This window comes from Etheostoma spectabile, chromosome 3 (genome assembly GCF_008692095.1).
Source record: "Etheostoma spectabile isolate EspeVRDwgs_2016 chromosome 3, UIUC_Espe_1.0, whole genome shotgun sequence".
Taxonomy (NCBI): Eukaryota; Metazoa; Chordata; class Actinopteri; order Perciformes; family Percidae; genus Etheostoma; species Etheostoma spectabile.
In genome coordinates this window covers 27,105,951-27,126,393 of record NC_045735.1, presented here as the reverse complement: position 1 = coordinate 27,126,393, position 20,443 = coordinate 27,105,951, and the positions used below count along the sequence as shown (strand labels likewise).

General features: G+C 43.4%; 1 protein-coding gene across 3 annotated transcripts in view; it reads left to right on the top strand.

The window, feature by feature from the left end:
* The window catches only part of arhgap35a (Rho GTPase activating protein 35a), a 63,591-nt gene that overhangs the window by 31,351 nt on the left and 11,797 nt on the right, over nt 1-20,443 (top strand). For 2 of the 3 annotated variants that reach the window (XM_032508417.1, XM_032508423.1), the window contains 2 exons: nt 6,639-10,488; nt 15,757-15,898. In XM_032508417.1, coding sequence (XP_032364308.1) covers nt 6,754-10,488; nt 15,757-15,898 — 3,877 coding nt within the window. In that variant the 5' untranslated portion in view covers nt 6,639-6,753. Of the gene's footprint in view, nt 1-3,312; nt 3,319-6,638; nt 10,489-15,756; nt 15,899-20,443 lie in introns of all 3 variants that reach the window. The other variant, XM_032508422.1, reaches the window with a different exon arrangement.

Here is a 20,443-nt window from a genome sequence, read left to right as displayed (position 1 = left end):
AAAATGAAGATTGCTGACTGAAATCAAATGTAACTTCACAGCAAAGTTGCGTAGAGGTCATAGAAGGAAAGTTGTGACTGCAGAAACACTGTGGCCTCTCACTTTCACTCGCTGTCTGTCAGCTTGGACAGAAATTCCCCTTTCATTGAAGAAGGTATGGCACTTTCAACTTTATATCCGTCATTGTCCATGTTTCCAGCACATTATATTTAGCTGTGCTATCAGGGAGGCCTTCTGGCGCAGTTGAAGAGGTTGAACCACCGTGACACACTCCTTCTCTGCCCTTACTGCTCTTTTCTTCCGCTTTCCAAATAGTCTGTCCATTTTTCCAAGATCCTTTCTTTATTTGACTTAAACCTTGCTCTTTCCTCTGTCTCTGAGTTTCCGATTAGGCTGAGGATTTAGTCTTCTCAGACCTCTTCCTTATTCCCGACATGTTGCATTCTCAATAATTGTTTTTTGTGAGTGTTTATTCTTTGTCCCTTTTATCCTTTTTTTGCTCTTATCCTGCGTCCTTACTCCCTCTGTCGGTCTGTCCACCTCTGTCCACCTCTGTCCACAGCTGGCCCTCTGTCTCTGCAGTGCCAGGCGGAGGGAGGAAATGGAAATTAGCTTTTAGCCTGGCTACATGGCGGTTGCACTTAAGGTTATTAAAACCTATAGGTTTACAATAGTAATACATAGTAGGGCTGCATAGAAGAATGCTGAAAACAACAGAAATGCAGAACTGAGTACATTTTGACCTGCTAATTTATCACAAGTAATGTCATTATTGCAATTTTCAACTATGTTACCGCGTATTGCATATTTTCCTCAAATCATGCAACCCTAATACATAGATAACATAGGTCATAGCAGACGTGCGGGATGAAGAACATAAACTGTATCTAAATTTGAGCAGTATTAGAAGATATGGAATAGCTACTAATTTACTTAGTGCACATATGTGTCAGTGTGATAGTGTAGCCGCAGCGGGGTTTGTTATCTGGGAGCTTTTTATGTGGTTATATCACCATGCCATCGGATCATGCTAATGCACAGACAGCACCACTTGTGATCCTGCAAATGGAAAGATACAAATAGCCATAGCTAATCCAGCGTGTCCATAATCCCAGTCACAACTGATCACCTCTCCTGGATCAGGACCTGGATATGTGATGGCTGTGCTAATATTTTTGTGTTTGTGCGCAGATAATGCATTTTGTATAACATAATAACACATGGCACTGAGGCCATGCTGAGCTTTTGTGGTTGATCTTAGTATTTTCTTCTTATAGGAGTAATTATATTATGGTTGGATTTGTTCATGTGTTTTGGTTGGTATTGGTTGGCCACATGTGAAATGCATTAGCAATGATTCAATTGCAATATTATTTTTTTCTTTTGGTGCGTGCACGCATGCAATCGAACTGTGAGGATATTTGTACTTCTTGTTTGTACTTCTTGACCGGACATATAACTTTTGTCTTGGTGGATAAACTGACTGCACCACAGAGCACTTCAAGCTGTTCAAGTGTTAAATGTGGTGTGTGTAGGCAGATTTTTAATTGTGTATGCCTGGTTTGTGCATCTGTGGTTATGCGCTATATATTTGCATTACATTTTGGACCGTTTTCCTCAGCACTCGTATCATATATATCATCCCAATTTTGCTTCTATACAATCATTTGTGTGTTTATACCCTTATCTCCTGAGGGAGCACAGCCTTGGCTTCTCTTGTCCCCAAATATCCCCGAGGCCAATCCCCTGCCCACAACTCTAGTTTTGTACTAATGGACAACAAGTCTCAAGAGAGAGTCGGAGAAGGGGGGGGGGGGGTAGATAGGAGGATAGAGTGTTGGAGACAGAAAAGAGTTGGAAAAACAATCTTGACAGATGGAGATGGGAAATCTATATGATGAGGATAATGTTTATGGGTGAGTACATGAGGGACAGAAAAATAACAAGGGAGAGTAGAGAGGAAGTACAACTGGTTGCGGACTTACATCACGCAGAAGGAGTGAAATAGAGATTGTGGCCAGGAGCGAAGGTAGGGCCGGCCAGCCTTGTGTCTTAGAGAATAAGGGAGACAGTGAGAGTGTTTCCCTGCTGCCTCTGTGTCATCACCATCACACTACTTCATAACTATTTCATGACCTTTGTTTCCGTTAACTCCCAGCCTTCCTGAGTGTATACTACTGTACAACCAGAGGATTGATTCAGAAACCATGCAAGCGGGCTTCCGCGTTTATCCCCGTTTTAGCAGTTTTCCGTAAGAACCTCACAGCATTTAGTAAGAATATCTGATAGTTTCATCATTGTGTGAGGAAATAACTTCATCACTGGATATCTCTAAGCACACCGACATCTCTCTCCAACAACTCTAAGCCCCTCATTTTGGATTAAATTAGATAAATGAATCCCTGCAGTGTTCCACTTCCATACAACATTTAAAGGTTCCCTCACAACTACTTTTCTTGATTGTCCTCTTACTCCGTTTGAGATCCAGCTTACACATATGGTTATCTTATTCAGTCCATGTACACTCTCCATGTAGGCTAACACGTCAAAGCGTTTGTTTGATACATCAAAACAGGTCTGATTGATAATTACTCCCTGGCTGACTCTTCTTCTTTGCTCTGCAATGAAAGGAATGCAGCCACCCCGTGAAGGCTACATGGTCTCTCTTTATGGACAGTGAACACAGCCTCTTCCCTGCTGCCCTTTGTAGCACGTGTTTTGATGAACTTTACGCCTTACCACCCTAGCATTAGCTTCAGGCTGCACTCCAATACCCTACAGATGCATCCTATCTTCCTTGGCTACTCTTGTCCTTGAGACAATCAGTGACCTAGAAAGGACTGGTTCAGTCAAGGCGAGATTTGCTGGTTTTAGTGTGTTTTGACTGTTATAGATAGATAGATTGGTAAAGGCTTGTTTAAGAAAGGAAGGAGAAAAGGAACATGGAAATTGAGATGTGGTATTTGGGTATGTCCTGCTTGTGATTAGGCAGGGGGGTGATGGGACGGGTCAGACCCTGACCCTTAACTCATCCAGGCCTCATCATGCCCTGCCCCTCTTCCCTGAGGGGATTCCAATGTGCAGCTCACATGACCCAGGCCACTGACCTCTCTCCCCTTCCCCTCATACCCATTCTTCTCCAAACCCCCATCCTCTCCATGTGCACTAACTTCCTCCCCTTGTCTCCTTCCTGCTTCTCTTCCACTCCTCCAACTCTCTCTCTCCCTCTCCTTTTCAGGGTCAGAGGCAGATGTAATGCAGGCCCTAACCTATCTCTGCCTTAGCCTTAAACAGCCCTGGGCCTCGAGACAGTGGTATGTGGCCGGACATGCGCACCAGTCACCAAGCCTCAGGGTGAACTAGGAGACTGGCTGCCTGAGTGCTCTGCAACTGGACTGCTGCACTAAGGCTAGTTTAGCTCAGGCAGGGATGTCTTAATAGGTCTGTGGAAACGGGAAATTAATTTCCTAAATGACTAAATCCACTGTGTAAGAAATGCTGAACTTAGGCTGGTGAAACAAGCTAAATTGTGCAGTTGTAATATACATCATACATTACAGACATAGCCTATGTTTCTATCAGTTTGGGTTGGGCACAGCAGTCAGTCTCAGGCATTTTATTTTTGTCCATTATTATTTCTTCCAATGCATCCTCACATCAGTTAAAATTGAATTCTATTTGCTCCTCGCACTGACATGTCAATTGGACACACCAGGAAAAAAAGAAAGAAAAAAAACTGCGTTGTTTCTCTTTTGTTTGCCAATCCTTTTGTGGTTGTTACAGAAATGCCTCAGCTCTTTGTCTCAAACACCTAACCTGCATTCTACCACAGTAAATATGTTAGTTAACGGTCACAAAATGTGTATGAACTTGTAGATTCACATACACAGCACAAGCATACGAACATTCAAAGATAGGTGGGGTCAGTGAAGCAGATGTTAGCAATGCATCTGTGAGAGTGTTGAGCCTGGCTAGCCTCCAGGTCCATAGGGACTTTAGGAGTGCTTGACTTAATTTAATCCAGACACTCTCACAACTGGTCACAAACATGACCTATTTCCCACATGACACGCTCATCACTAGGGTTTTATATGGAATAAGAAGTGTGTGTGGGTGTGTGTGTGTGTACGCTCATATAGGTCATTTGTGCTAATGTGGGTCTGCATCAGGGCCTCCATACTTATCTGTATGTAACACCCTCTGTCAGCTCAGCAGGCAGTGACTTCGAACATGTCACAACAGTTCAGTTGGTGCAGGGATGCAATTCACAGCAACCTTTGCAGTAGTAGAGCTCACAAACCTACATTAAATCCTTTTTGGTTGATCTCCAAAAGACAATACAGTTATTGACATCTGCATAGTAAAATTGTAATAGCACTAAAGTAAAATGATAGAAATAAGTGAGAACTGTTAATAAATTGAGGCTCTTCTACACGTCAACGACTTATTATATGGATTTCACATCACATTTGTATGACTGTAAACCAAATCAGTGTGTAGCACAAAAGGTATCATGTAGATGCATGTTCTGTTTAGCCAGTGGACCATACCCAGGGGCAGCAGGTCATGTTTTTTGTGGCTGATTGTAGTTGAGGCTGTAATATGAACATGACTAGGTCAGGAAACCGGTGCTCTTTTAACCTGCTGACTCCAACTCTATAGGTGGCACACCTGTAGTTCTTCTCATCTAGTCAAGGCTGTATTCACTAGGTGTGTTCAATGATCACAGACTTGTGGGTGCACACACAATAGAAATCATTATAAGCTTGTGCACACACACAAATTCAGACAAGAAAACCCACACATATGCAGTAAACATACTTATAAGAGAGTCTGGAGAGAAAAGACTGTATTAAACAATAGTTCCCAGGTTATATACCTATTCAAAATGTGTCGACCAGCAAGTCTGGCTTAGCACAACACACACCCCACCTTATTAATAAAGAGACTGGTTCTATCTCTAAGGGTGCCTTGATCCATTTTTCATGCATGTTTCTTCTACAAATATCAAAACACAAGACATTCTTTTTGATACTGATTCCTTTTTCTACTGGCACCTGGTTATATACCTGGTGCAGCACCGGGGAGCACCCGTCTCAGTAATGTTAATTCACCGCCTGATTGGAATTTGCTTTCATGAAACTCAGTGTTTCAAGGCTTTTCCATAACCGTAGCTTTGAACTTTGATTAGTGGCACTCAGCTTTCAAGCAAAACTCAGAAATGTACAGTATATGCAGTAGTTGATACGCTGCAGGTGTGAGTTTGCTTTTTTATCTACGTGTTCCACTGTAGTGAGTTTCTAACTCCTCCTTCCATTTCCTTTTCATTGTCTCCCCCTCTGGTGTAGCAGCATTGGGCTTTGAAGTTCATCTTGGCGCATCCACAGTTCTCTGTTGTCTGACAAACTCAATTCAGCAGCAATGAAGGCTTTGTCTGCTTTTGTGCTCTCTGTCAAACAAGCTATTCATGATTAATAGTGGTTTTAATGTCTGTTTTACTACATTAACGCCTCAGTTATGACATGGAGGGGGTGGTCTTGTACAGCAAGTCTGTGCGCTGGCTGTCTTGGAAGATTTTTGTTCCATCTAAATTGTGCTGTCAAAGAGGGCCATTCCATGATGAGCGCCTCCCTCTCTCTCTCTCTCTCTCTCTCTCTCTCTCTCTCTCTCTCTCTCTCTCACTCTGTCTCTCTCTGCCTCTGGCTCTCTCTCTCACATAATTTTTTTTTACATCTATTGACGGAATAAATTGGCCAGTCAACTTAGCTTCTATGTCTTTTTCTGTGCTATTTTTTTGATAGCACGGCACCAATTTATTGCATCTACTGTAGGTAAATATGTAGAGACATTAGTGATGGTACATCAGCCAACTTGGATCTGTTTGCAGAGTGCAGTATAGTTAATAACGTAGGAAAACATGTTTTTGATGAAGACGAGTCAGCCAACAGGCAGTGCGGCCTTTTAAAATGCAGATGGCTTTCCCTAGTTGGCCAATTAGTAACTTTAGCTCTGGAACACTTATCTGCTTTCATCTTCTTGTGTGTCTTTCATTTGGGGTGCAGGGAGCTTAGTGTGCCTTTTTCACAAGTGTGGGGTCGTATGTGCGTGTGTTTTAGTGCATGTTTTTGTGTGCACATTCATGTATCTGTTTTCTGCGATAATGAAAACCCCACATAGCTCTATTCTACTGCTGTTGGCAGTGAGATGGGCAACCATACTGTTAGATGTTGGGTATTAAGACAAAACACATACAGAGTCTAAACGAACGTAGGAATGAAATGTGGAAGGCATCACTGTTAGCAGTGCAGTCCTGGCAGTAGACAAATTAACTGAGTTGAATGGGTAAAAAGTTGCCTTGTACACAGCTACAGTTGGGTTAAGTAATGCGCCACATTCCAGGCAGCCTTGCCACTGACCTCAATCTTTTCAGGAAACATTCAGTGGAGTAATGGATCACAGATTAAACATTCTTAACAGCACATAGGCCCGCAGTAGACATTAGGATGAGATACAATGGCTCCCTAATAGTAAAGCTTGTCATGGAAATGTTTTTTTTCCTGTATTTCTCTAGATTAATCATATCTACCTATTGTCTCTCTGTCTCTCTCTCTCTCTCTCTACCTCTCTCTATCATGCAGGGCCAAATCCCAGCTCATTGAGCTCCTCTTGCATGGAAACCCTCCTTCCCTGGCAGCCTTCTCCTCTCCCTAGAGCTAGCGGCCAGCATGGCAGGATGAACCTCTGCCAGCGATAATGATGGCCAAAAAGCAAGATGTCCGGGCACCCACCTACAACCTGGTTGTGGTTGGGCTGTCTGGCACAGAGAAGGAGAAAGGCCAATGTGGTGTGGGCAAGTCTTGCCTGTGTAACCGCTTTGTCCGGCAAAGTGCAGATGACTTCCACCTAGACCATACCTCCGTTCTCAGCACCAGTGACTTTGGAGGCCGTGTCGTGAACAATGACCACTTCCTGTTCTGGGGAGAGGCTGGGCGGACGATGGAGGAGGGGCCAGAATGCCGTATGAATGTGGTGGAGCAGACAGAGTTCATTGATGATCAGACATTCCAGCCACACCGAAGCACAGCGCTCCAGCCTTACATCAAGAGGGCAGCTTCTGCCAAGCTGGCTTCGGCTGAGAAGCTAATGTACTTTTGCACAGATCAGCTGGGACTGGAGCAGGACTTTGAGCAAAAACAGATGCCCGAAGGCAAAATTATGGTGGATGGCTTCCTACTCTGTGTGGATGTGAGCAGGGGTATGAACCGGAGCTTTGAGGACCAGATGAAGTTTGTTACCAATCTGTACAACCAGCTTGCCAAAACGAAGAAACCTGTGGTACTGGTTCTCACAAAATGTGATGAAGGAGTTGAGCGCTATATTAAAGATTCACACACCTTTGCCCTAGCCAAGAAGAACCTACAGGTGGTAGAAACATCAGCACGCTCTAATGTCAATGTTGACTTGGCCTTTCTTACACTGGTTCAGCTAATAGACAAGAGTAAGGGAAAGCCCAAAATCATCCCTTACTTTGAGGCACTGAAACAGCAGAGTCAACAGATTGCCTTAGCCAAAGACCGCTATGAGTGGCTGGTCAACCGAATTGTGAAGAACCACAATGAGACATGGCCCATTGTCAGTCAGCGCATGCAGTCTGCCCCTGAGTACAAGGACTATGTTTTCCTTGAAGGGACAGCTAAGGCCAAGAAGCTCTTCCAGCAGCATGTGCATAGACTTAAACAAGACCATATAGAGAAACGTAGGAAGTCCTATCTAAGTAGACTACCACAGGCACTGTCTGTAGTGTTACCACAGTTGGATGAGATAGACCACCTGAGCTGGTCTGGAGTTCAGAAAGTCCTGGAGACAAAGAGAGATTTTTCCCAATGGTTTGTAGTGCTAGATGATACCCCTTGGGAGACCACACCACACATTGATAACATGGAGGATGACCGAATCCCCCAGGACCTCCTGGAGACCCCCGCAGCTGAAGCTATCTATGAGACTCACCTGGAGCACCTAAGGAATGAGCGCAAACGGGCTGAGATGAGATGGGAGTTCAAGGAGAAGCTAAGTGTCTCTCCTTTCATCACACCCGGGAAACCCTGGGAGGAGGCTCGAAGCTTCATCATGAATGAAGACTTCTACCAGTGGCTGGATGAGGCTGAATATCTGGATATCTACAACAAACACCAGAAGGAAATCATTGACAGAGCCAAAGAGGACTTTCAGGAACTGCTTCTTGAATACTCTGAACTCTTTTATGAGCTGGAAGTGGATGCAAAGCCAAGTAAAGAGAAAATGGGAGCGATTCAGGATGTGTTGGGTGATGAGCAAAGGTTCAAAGCTCTGCAGAAGCTGCAGGCAGAAAGGGATGCTCTGGTATTGAAACATATCCACTTCGTCTACCACCCCACAAAGGACACCTGTCCCAACAGCCCCCACTGTGTTGACAGTAAAATAGAGCAGATTCTGGCCTCCAGATTCCCTACCCGCTACCCCTCATCAGATAGTTCAAGACTAGATTTGGGGAGGGCTGAACGGATTAATCTTGTCATCTTAGGAAAAGATGGGCTAGCCAGAGAGATGGCAAATGAGATAAGGGCCTCGTGCACCAGTGACGAACGGTACGTGTTGGATGGCAAGATGTATGAGTTAGCCCTTCGTCCCATAGAGGGCAACGTACGTCTGCCAGTCAATTCATTCCACACACCAACCTTTACACCACATGGTTGCCTGTGCTTGTACAACTCAAAGGAATCCCTCTCTTATGTTGTCGAGAGTTTAGAAAAGCTGAGGGAGTCAACTTTAGGCAGAAGGGAAAGGGAAAACAGCTTAGCCCAACTCCCACTGTCCCTCCTTCTGGTTACCAAGCGAGGGGTGGGGTCAATTGGGGATATTGGGGGGGAAACAGCTCAGACTCTTATCCAACAAGGGCAGCAGGTAGCTGGAAAGCTGCAGTGTGCCTACCTAGACCCTGCCTCTCCAGGAATGGGCTATGGTCGCAATGTCAATGAGAGGCAAATCAACCAAATGTTGAAGGGTCTCTTAGAATCACGGAGAAGCATAGGAAGCAGCTCCCCTCCATTACCCCCTCCACCCTCTGCCTTTAGAGACTCTCAGTCCCAGCCAATGCTAGAGGCAGATCTGAGGTTAGTCATGTGCCTGATGTGTGGAGACACGTATGACATAGACCAGCTCCTTGCTCCCTTCCTGTTGCCCCAGCATTGTCGTCCTGCTGCCAGTCTCAGCAGTGGCACCTCCGTTTTGCTGGATCTCAGTATAGGAGGTCAGAGGCAGAATATTGAGCTGTCACTGCTCTCCTTTCATTCCTCATTCTCCCTCCGCAAGACCAAGCTGGTCCACGGCTACATTGTAGTTTACTCTGCTCGCCGCAAGGCCTCTATGGAGACATTATGTGCTTTCTTGTGTGAGGTCCAAGACATCATCCCAGTCCAGTTGCTAGCAGTAGGGGAGAGTCAGATGGAGCTATCAGACTCAGAGTCAGCTAAAGAGCAAGTCAGCCAGGGAGAGGAACTGGCCCATGAAATAGAGGCCAGGTTTAACACAGTGATATGTGGACATGGTGGGGTAGTAGGGGGGCTTCATAAGATAGACCTTTTCCAATCCTTCCTCAAAGAGGCGGTAGAGAAGCGCACTATTGTTGAGGCCACACACATGTATGATAATGTGGCTGAGGCATGTACCAATGAGAGCATCAGCCCTCGCTGTGGCTCTCCTAGTCCAGTTAACATTCTTATGGACTCAGAGGACGATATCGACCCATCACCACCTTACCCTACCCTGAGGGAGGATGGCAGCCTAAGTTCCCACCTGGGAAGCTTCAAGCTGCCAGATCTGGATTCAAGTGATACCTTCTCTGTCCTTTCTGAACTCAGCACCTTTGAGAGCAAGCTTAACAACAAGGTTCCACCACAAGTGAAGCCGAAGCCTTTACGTAAGGTTAACCTCGGCCCCTACATGGACCAGCAGGGAGGCACTAACCGCCGCTCATTGCCTCAAGCTGTCACCTGGGCTCCAGGTAGCGATGGTGGCTATGACCCCTCAGACTACGCAGAGCCCATGGATGCTGTGAGCAAACCTCGCCCTACAGAAGAGGAGAATATTTACTCTGTCCCTCATGACAGCACACAGGGCAAGATCATCACCATTCGCAACGCCAACAAAGGTCACTCCAATGGAAGCGCTGGGGGGAATGGGTCCGACAGTGAGGCTGAAAGCAGCTCACTGGAGCGCAGGAGAAAGTTGTCTGCCATTGGGGTAAAGCCAAAACTTTACAGAGACAGATCCAAACGACTCGGGAAATTCAGCAGTTTTAGGACGAGCTTCTCTATAGGCAGTGATGATGAGATGGGGGGTCCACCCAAGGCAAGCCAGGATGAGATAGGAGCCCAAAAGGACAACTCCATTGAGGAGATTGAGGACCCCAAAAGGAGAAATATTCTTAAGAGCCTGCGCAGAACTGCAAAGGTGAGTGTTTGTGCATCCATCTGTTTTAGTTGGATATCAGTGATGTATAAGTCGCAACTCTGTTACCAAAACAAGTATACATTTTTAAATTAAGAACATTTCATTTTCTAAGTTGATTCAACTATTCCCAAACAGCAGTTAACAAGTGTTTACCAAAATGTTGCATGTTTATTTTGGATAATTGCCCAAGTAACCTAATCGTTTTGAAATATTGTGTTATCTCAACTAAAGCTTAAAATAACCTCCTAACTAAAGAAGTACCATTCCCTTGAAAGTATTTTGGGAAGAAAAGTGTCAGTTGTTTAAATAGTGGAGATTTAATTTTTTAGCAAAACGCTTACTATAAATTGTAACTTACACTGACTCAGAATGTTGAGCACTTACACCACTTTGTCTGCAGTATATACACACATATATTGGTTTATGTACAGAATGGATAAAATGTCCATAATCCTCCGTACAATTAGTTGGCTGAGATTCAACACCTGTTTGCTTTTGGTGGATACCTTTGTTTATATAGTTGAGGAATAACTAATGAATTCAGTATAATCTCTCTACTCTCTGCGGCTCGGCTGAAAACGGGCCATACTGTAGGAGTTCCTCTGAAAGCATGTCTGGTATATTTGACCCTGTTCTGTCTGTGAAAGCTCTCCAAACTAGCCAGATAATCAGAGGAAAAAGAAAGAATCTCCAGTCGCTAAACTTCTATACCAAAAGGCAGTAACACTTAATGAACAGGGACAGAGCCACAGTTTACACTGTGCTATTTTATGTGCTTGTGCTCATGTGTATGTCTGCTTGGTTGCATCAGCTTTCCCATTATATAGCTGTCATAATGACGTTTGGCATCTTTTCAGCACTATTTTGAAAGCATTAACATCAAAGCAATTCTCGTTGTAGCTGTACATGAAAAGAAAACTAATGGTATATCTCAGCAAATTAGCTGTGAACACCCCTGCTGTTCAGGAAACAATAGTACCAACATGCAAAAGAATGTGAGAGAATCTCAGAACAGGAGTTTTTCACTGCTTAATTATAATTTACAAAACCTGATTGTGCAGTCACCTTGCTTTTTGGCTTGCTTGTACCGGCAGTACCACCACATATTGTTTACAACGTAGTTGTCAAAGGGTGCAAAGCTTTTTGGCGTTAGTGATCTAGTGATTGACTTTAGAGTCATCTAGTTAAGACGGTGTTTACTGTTCACTGTTGTGGTACTGCAGTGATGTGCCAAGGCTGGCCAGTTTGTTCCTAAAACTAAGAAGTGTTCCCTGTCAGCTTGGCTTTCTTTGCAACCTTCCTTTTTATCAAATTCACAGTCAATGTCTTCTCTTCAAACTTTCAGCTTCTCACATTCCTGTCACACTCTTTCTCTCTCTCCCCCCTTATTATGTTCGCCTCATATCTCTCCATCCTCGGCGTCTGTCTACCCCTCTCCCGTTTGTTTCTGTGCGTGTCTCTCGACACGTGTTGTGACGATAGTTTTGACCTTACTTTGTTAGGCTTATCAGCCTGGTATGCTGTTCATCTGCACACATGGCGCTGTTCAGAAGTGTCAGCTGAATAGAAGTTACAGCTGTGTATTTTGTGTGTCTGTGATAATTACCATGGCTGGCCGTAGGGTGGAACAGGAGGGGGGATGATTAATGTTTTCACACGCTCCGCTGTGATGTCCAAGTAAGTGGCTTTGTGAAGGCTCACCGAGCTCCTAAAAAACAGATCCTTTCCTTAATTCACTAACTCACTTAGTACGTAGTGTATGCCATTTGTCCTTCTACAAATGTGTGCAAGGCCAGACTACCAGTTATTTGGAGAGCCCAGTTCAAGCCCCATGTTAGCAAGTATACACATACCCTGTGCTCTGAACCTGTCCTTAGAGGGGAGGGGGGGGGGGGCCCAAATGAGATCAATAAAGTATCGCATGACACATTTTTACCCTCGCTTCAAAAACAAATCCCCAAGAATAATTTAGATCAGTGTCCTCATCATTACTCTAATTAATGCCTCTGATTTGTGCCCCAGAGCAGATCCGGGATCTATATATCCATATTAAAGACCATTATGGCTTAATTGTGGTTTTAACAAAGTGATCAAGTTCCATCAACTGTTTTCTAAGCAGCTGCCTCAAAGAAAAGAGTCTATTTTCAATCTGCTGCAGCCGGAAATACCCTCAGGATACCTAGTGTGTTATTTGGTCATTTCAGGGTGTGATGTGTTGTTGTCACAGGGTGTGACGTGTTGTAGCAGGGACTTAGAGGGTTGGTATAGAACCAGCTGTTCCTGTTAGTGGCTTGTCAGTGTTTACAAAGAATCAGATTGTCAGTTGGTTTTAGGAGGAAGGCTTGGGTTTATGGTCAGAGCCTTAGGGTGCTGTCCACCACTCTGAGTCATGACATGTAGGAACAAATAATTGAAACTAGACTCTGAGCTGGTTTTTAAAACCTCCTTCACCTCAGGCAATGACCAACTGCGTCTCTGTCCCACTCACCCTCCCTCAGCGAGGGCCGGAAACATTTCCTCTCTTTCTCTCCTGCTGCTTTTTTTCCAAACCTCCTCAGCCAGCAAAAGGAATGCAACAAATTCCTCTGTCACCTAGTTCCAGTCTAGTGTCCTCAAAGAAGAAATAAGAGGGAGGGAGACAATCAAAGAAAATGAGAAAACACAACCACAGAAAGAAAATGAAATGGAGCCAGAGAGAAATAAGAGTTCCAATAGAATTGGTATTTTTATTTGTTTTTGTACTGTGGCTTTGTGTTTCAGCATCCTACAGCGCCTGTGTATGTAAACGCTCACCGTGGTGTCTGTATGTTATTATTAAGGATATGTTTTGTTTGTCTTTTGTGGTAGAGGTCTGTTGTGTCTTCTCAGCGCTGGCAACATATCCTGTCTCAGTCAGCAACTAAAAGGAGTGGCCAGAAGGCAAAACTGCAGGGGGAGAAGACAGTGAGAGAGAGAAATGTGGATGGAAGAGCGAGAGAGGAGAGGGGGTGGGGGTGGGGTTTAGACACAGTCTGCTAAATTAAGATAGGGCACAGATATACAACACAGTCCGTGTGATAGGACACAAATAAATTATGAGCTGCTACTTGGAGCTAAAAACCAAGCTGGCAGTGGTTTATGACAGAACAGCTCTACGACCACAGAGGCTTTTGTCTTGTCGTGTTACATCTATTATTCCTGCCACCCCTTCAGTTCACTTAAAGCCTCATGTAGGGATTTTGTGCATGTGTGAATAATAACTTTGCATGCATATGCGCACATGTTCAGCTAAATGCCACAAGTAGAATAACATCTGTACATTGAGAAAGGAAGCGTCGCAGAGGGGTCGGGCTGGGCAGCAGTGGAGTTAGCTGAGAGTGATAAGGAAAGGGGTCCCTGTTAAGAAATCGGCTTATGTGGGGCTCATAATAGAAAGATGACTGGGCAACAGTTACTGATGTGCTGAGAAAATCTTTAGTTATTTAACCTAGATGTGTTTTAACACAGAGCATCACTCAGGGGCCTTGCATGACGTGCACACTCTTAGTTAGTGTTATTGACGTTGACATTTGGTTATCCCTACACCAAAGCACACGGTTGACTGGGAAATTAGCAACAGTGCCCTTTTTCTTACAGTTTTTTCAGAGAAAATCACCCTAGATAGAAAATCCAGGATGATACTGGATCTTTGAAACCTATACCGATATCAACACTTCAGAAGAATATGCAATAAATTAACTGTTTTCTGAGTAAAGATATTTGGCATTTATGATATGATTTTCTATGATAGCTGACCATATCAGTAAATATAACAGTACAGTATCTTTTCGATCGTTAAACATCATTTTTATTGTAAAAAAACACAAACAAAACTTTTATTAAATTTAAGTTCAAAAACAACAACAGTCCAAGAGGAAATATAGATACGATTGCGGCCAATAAAACAGATATTACTTTAGCTTACTTTTCAATTTCTTTTATGTATCTCCTCACATACTCACTGAATATGAATCAACTGTCATAACAACATATCGGTCAATAATAGCGGTCTGCAGATGTGTCGGTCAGCCTCTTTTAGGTGGTAGTGAAAGCAAGATTACAGAATAAATTCACTAAATGTTCAAACAACAGGCAGAAAGAAGACGTCCAGGTGAGCCTGTGTTGATCTTCTCTGTTCTAATTAGTTTTTCCCTGCTTGTTTTCGTGTGCGTGTGCGTACGTGCGTGCTATCGAAAATGTTTGGTGGAGTGCAGTGAGGCCAGTATCTGGAGCAGAGGGCACACCAGGCTCCTTCTCTCTAATGAGCACTCCTCTGCTCCTTCCCTGGGTCTGTCTGTCAGCCCTGCACTGCTCCCAGAGTCTGTGTGCCCAGCCGACCATGCATGCCTGCCTCACCACCTAGCCTGCCAGGGCAGGGCCTCAGGGGGCCGACAGACTTACTAGAGATCCAGGCCTCAGGGGCCTTTAAAACATTCCCACTGAATGCCATTGAAGCGCACTACAATCCCTGCTGATGCCTCAGCGATACAGAGGCAGACCGAGAATGTTGCAGGATTGCATTAGAGGTCACTTAACAGGAAAATAACAGGAGTTAGAAAGTAATTAAACAGTGAATGAGAGAGTTTGATTATCTGAGAGCTGCAGTGCAGCAGACAGAGAAGGAGAAACGCAGAATGGCAAAAGGAGGGCAAGGATGAAGAGACCAGAGTTAAGAAATAAGTGATGTATGTCAGATATATATTTATGCACAAAACTGTAGGGGTGTGCAAAGAAATGGATTCACATTTATATCGTGATTCAAGCTCTACAGATTCAAAATCAAGTCATAGAATTCCAAAAATCGATTCATATTTTTTGTTGTTGTTGTAATGGTGTGTATACTATCACATGAGAAAGTAACTACATTTGTATACTGTGAATTGTTTTTGTAATAAAGAATTGTTTTCCAATTTGAATCTTGAGCCAAAATATTGATATTGAATCATGACATTTTCTGAATCGTGCACCCCTACGAAACATGTAACTAAGGAATGTTTGATTGCTTATCAGTTTTGTGTGTGTGTGTGTGTGTGTGTGTCTGTGTCTGTCTTTTAGATACTAACATAAAAACACTGTCATCTTAAAACAAGGTCATGGTCTTTATAAAGCAAGTCATTTCCAGAACAATGCATCTCGGCTTAGTGTTATTTTGGACATGTGTGCCTATGTCAGCAAAGCTCAAATAATGTTACATTTTGTGTCTTAGTGCTCCTACCAATCTGTTCTTTCCTCTTGATTTTTTCTCCCCAGAAGCCACGACCCAAACCCAGGCACTCCATCTCGAAACCCATCGAGAGCAACTACTTTGGGATGCCACTAGCCACCGTGGTCACTCCTGAGAGGCCAATTCCAGTCTTCATTGAGAAGTGCATCCGTTTCATTGAATCAACAGGTAGGAATCTTTTTGACTTCATTATTAAGTATTAAGGAGTACAGATGCTCTACAGAACAGGCTGTTGTTGTCAGTCATTTAAGTGTTAACTGCCTCTGCATATGCTATACCCGTCTCCTTTGAGCTCTCTTTTGCCCTATATTTTGTCCTTATCTTAATCCTCCTCCCTGGTGGGATTGGTCCTCCTTAAATCACATGCAGCCTTTGTGTCTATGTGCACTTGCGTCCATGTTTTCTTTCTGTCTCCCTTACTCTGTCAACATTTGATAAATGGTAGTGCTTTGCTGAGCTGTAGGCTTTATAAGTGTGGACTTCCAAGGATGTTAACCAGCTGGGGGTGTTATCTTACTTTTTTGATAACCTAAATAGTTTTATAATCTCAAAAGCGTAAAGCAAAAAGGGCTGTGTTGAAATCCACGGGCAAAGCCAGTTCCTTATTTGTGTATGTATAGATTATACAAATACCGCTCATGTGGCAACTCCCAAACTGGTTAAAACATCAAGCAAATCACGCTGGCTTCTGTTTCCAGTGGTTACAGTCACAGTATTTTCTGTTATCTTTAAAATGAGTCACCATCAGAGCCACATTCAGATCAAAGTGATAATGAGAAAAGCCAAGCAAGAAATAAGTTTGTGATGGAGAATATTGTTAGAATGGCTCTATGTATTTTAACTAAAATACTCTCATCTGCTAACCTTGAACTCGGTGTGGATTAGAGGCTGTTGCCACCGATCATCCACACACACCCGTTCCTCCTCTCCTCTCCTCTCCTCCCTGGGAGTACTGGGAGCACAGATGTGATTGGACAGCCTTTCTTAACCTTGCTACCCTGTTGCCCAGATGCCAAACCCCCTGCCAGGCTATTCTGGTGTCCCACTGCCCCAGGACTGCCAGCTTGCCTCTCAGTCTGCCACCAGCTGTTACTAAAGCCAGAGGCGACTTAGATCAGGGTCAATAGTATGTATAGCTATTTGTACACATCTGTCGGTTCTTGGCTGGTCCGTAAACAGGATTTCAACAGGAAGTCCTGAGTCGATCTCTCACCCCTTTACCGCCAAACACTTTTATAGTTGTATTTAGTTAGCTGTTTAATTGTAATTTTATTATTAATTATAAGTTTTATTTAAATGGCAGCATCCCCCTGAAATCACCTCAACTGACCAATATCTGCCTTATAGAGCTGTCTCAGAGAAGAAGGTAGATTTTTTTCCTAGAACCGGTATTGGATTACATACTACATTAACGTTTTTACATGAAGGTCACAATTTTATCATAAAGCTCTCTCTCTCTCTCTCTCTCTCCATGTTGCCAGAAATACAATTGTGGTGTATTAAATACTCCATTCTTCATTATTTTATTGATTTGAAATGGTTTAATGTTTAAATGTTTAAAACTGTAAAAAACCACAAGGGTGTAACGTTACTGGTAGTTACTGTCCTGATACTTGGAATTTTTTTAATGTTTGTCTTGTAGAAACCTTCATTATGCATCAAAGTCGTGTTTATTAAAAATGTGCACAGGTATTGTTTAAAATTGTCTTTTTCATTCCATAAAGTGAGTTGCATGTGAGTTTTACAAAACGTTGCTGTTGTTTACCGACATGCCGTTGCATTCCACTGTAATCTCTGTCCTGATTAAAGACTGTATTTGTGGATTACTGCAGCCTCAGAAAACATCCACCACCTTCCTCTGTGTAGGAGTATAGGGGCAAAGCTGTAGATAACAAGGCATCACGTTAGATTTCACCTCCCCCTATTCAGGTGGTAACTGGAGCAGCCAGAGCTCTTAGTGCTGGATGGAGGAGGAAGAAACGGGTTGAATGTGTTTATGTTCTTACACACTGTCGTGTGTGCGTACATGAAGATGTTTTCCACCTTTTACCCTCACTCACTCCTTTAGGATTTCGGCCTAATCCTCTGCTCCCGTGCCCCTTTTTTCTCTACTGCTTTCTCCCAATCCAATCATCCTTGTCCCTTGGTCTCTAGTACCTTCACTTGTCAAACTTCATTTCTTTCATCTTCTTCCTAACCCATATTTCTATTTCTCCCTCTGTTTTATTGTCACTTCTCTCAATTCACTGCATTTTTTCCCCCCTCGTGCTATCCCCTCCATCTCCCCTTTCTTCATTGCTTTCGCTCCTTCTTGTCAGCGTGCGTGTGTGTGTATGTGTGTGTGTGCGCGTGCGTTTTTGCCAGAGGGTTGCCAGGCAATGTTCTGCCCCATAGCTCGCTCTGACCGATCAATATCACAAGGTAGGAAATTGGAAGAATGTTTGGGCTCAGCTCTTTTCTGTGTGTGTTTAGCTTGCGCCCATGGTATTTATGTGTGTATGCGTGTGTAAGAAGTGTAGCCTCACACATCTCGCAGTCAGAAGCAATAGGAGTGTGCGCACAGAAATGCTTAGTTTACATACTAACACATGCGGTACAAAACGGCACACCCACACAGAAAATGACTGCAGCTTGCGAGGGGAAATGAGTTACAATGTGCTATTTCGTTTTTGATTGTAGTTGCTGTAACTCAGACTTTACTTATACCGTATCTGCGTCTACAATCTGTGGGTATAATGGCACTCACAGGAAATGACCATTCAATGCTGACACTATGTTTATCACTACAGTATGAGCTGATAATAAGTGACGTTGTGAGGCTGACCCTGGACCTGCAGCTTTGACCTACATCCTTCCCTTCTCCCTCTTCCTCAAACAAAAATACTCACAAACCAAACATGCCTTTATTATTATCTGTTTAAATGTAATAGATAACCCTCACAGCCTTGTGTTCATATACTGAATCATGACCTATTCTATACGATGAAAATATATATTTGTTTACCCTCTGACAAAGTCAAATTGTTACACTAGTCAGAAAAACATTTATGGACTCAAAAAATCAAGTGTTCTTTATTTTTTATATAGAGGCATATTTTGGCAATACACATGAGAACATAAAGAAAGACTTTTCTGTTTTTATTTTTCTATTCAAACGTCTTTCTTCATTTCTTTGTTGCTCCTTATAATTGTGCTTCCCAGCTCACTCCCTTTGTCCCTGATGATAATAGCAGTAAATGTGTTATTTTGTGTTATTTTCATGCATTCTGAGCTCGTAGAAAAGCAGCTCTATAAAAATCAATCCGGTGTGACTGCTGTTGTCTCTCCTGAGCTCTGGCTGTATCTCGCCGTGGTATCCGCAGTGTGTTCTGCCAGGGGGATGATGAATGTGTGTTAGCGTGTGCGGGCATATCTGTTGGCCTCCATAGCGACGTTAAGGGCAGATACCCAGCCACCGCCTGTTTTCATGGTGAAGTCAGCCGCTGGGGTCTGGGTTGATGTGGGATCAGCTGGAGTGTTGATGCTGTGGGAGCACAGCCACTAACTGCAGGGGCGTTTATCGCTACCTGAGTGTGATTGCAGGTACACCGGTGTGTTTTTGCCCAATTCAGTGCTGTTGGAAGCTGTGAAGTCATTATAGATGGTTGTATTTGAAGGTGTCTACTACCGATGTAGACTCAAGAAGCTAAAAGTAACAATTTAATATGTCCTAATATGCACTTTAGTATGGATTGATAATAGCTTAAAAGGTTAGAAAGTTATAAGTTAAAGTTACATTTTCTAACACAACGGAAGACATGTTTAAAGGATGCCGGAAAAAAACACTTGTATGCCACAGGAAGTGCTCATATTTAAGTTGACCCATGAAGCGCTGGTGCTTTGTTTGACCCTAGAGGAAGAGGAAGCTGTTGTCTGTTTTGTAGAGCTCACCTTTCATCATTTCCATTATTGTAAAACGCTTCTACAGTATTTGTCTTTTTTATCCACTCAACCAACCTCCATCCATGTGTGTTGTTGTTTTAAGCACATTCCCCAGCCCTCTATAGATTCTTATCTTAATCCCTTTATTCGTTCTCATTCTATCTTTCATCAGTCCTGACTCCCCCCCCCATCTTTCTCATACTTGCTTGTCCCATTTTGCTTCTCTCTTTCTCTCTCCCTCCCCACCACTGCTACACTACTCCCCTCTCCCTATCTCTCACCCCATCCCTGTTTTCCTAGTGTCTGGCTAGAAAAGCTTTTGTGGATAATTGATTGGGAAGAGGGGGAGATCGATGCTGTATGCCTTGACTGAAAGCTCTCCCATTTCCTCCCTGCTTCTTTCTATCTCACCCCTCTTCTTCTGCCACTCCCTATCTCCTTCACTCCCTCTGGATTGCGCTCTGTCTCCCTAAATCTTCACCAAAATGATTAGACAAAGAAGAGAGAATTCTAAGGGTGGGAGGTGTAACCTTGTCTCATATAAACTGGAAAGAAATATAAATAAGGGAAAATGAAGTGAACCCCCACACAGACCAGCTATCCATGTGCCGTTCGCCATCCCGCTTTGACAGAGTTGCTTGTGTTTTCCATGTCTGAGTATGTGTTGCGAAGATACAAGACTAAAGATTATATTTACTAAGCCTACTGCAAATTGCATCACCACTATTCAATTCAGGGAGTATCTACTAAGATTAATATTTGATATGATATACAAAATAAGAACGATACTCG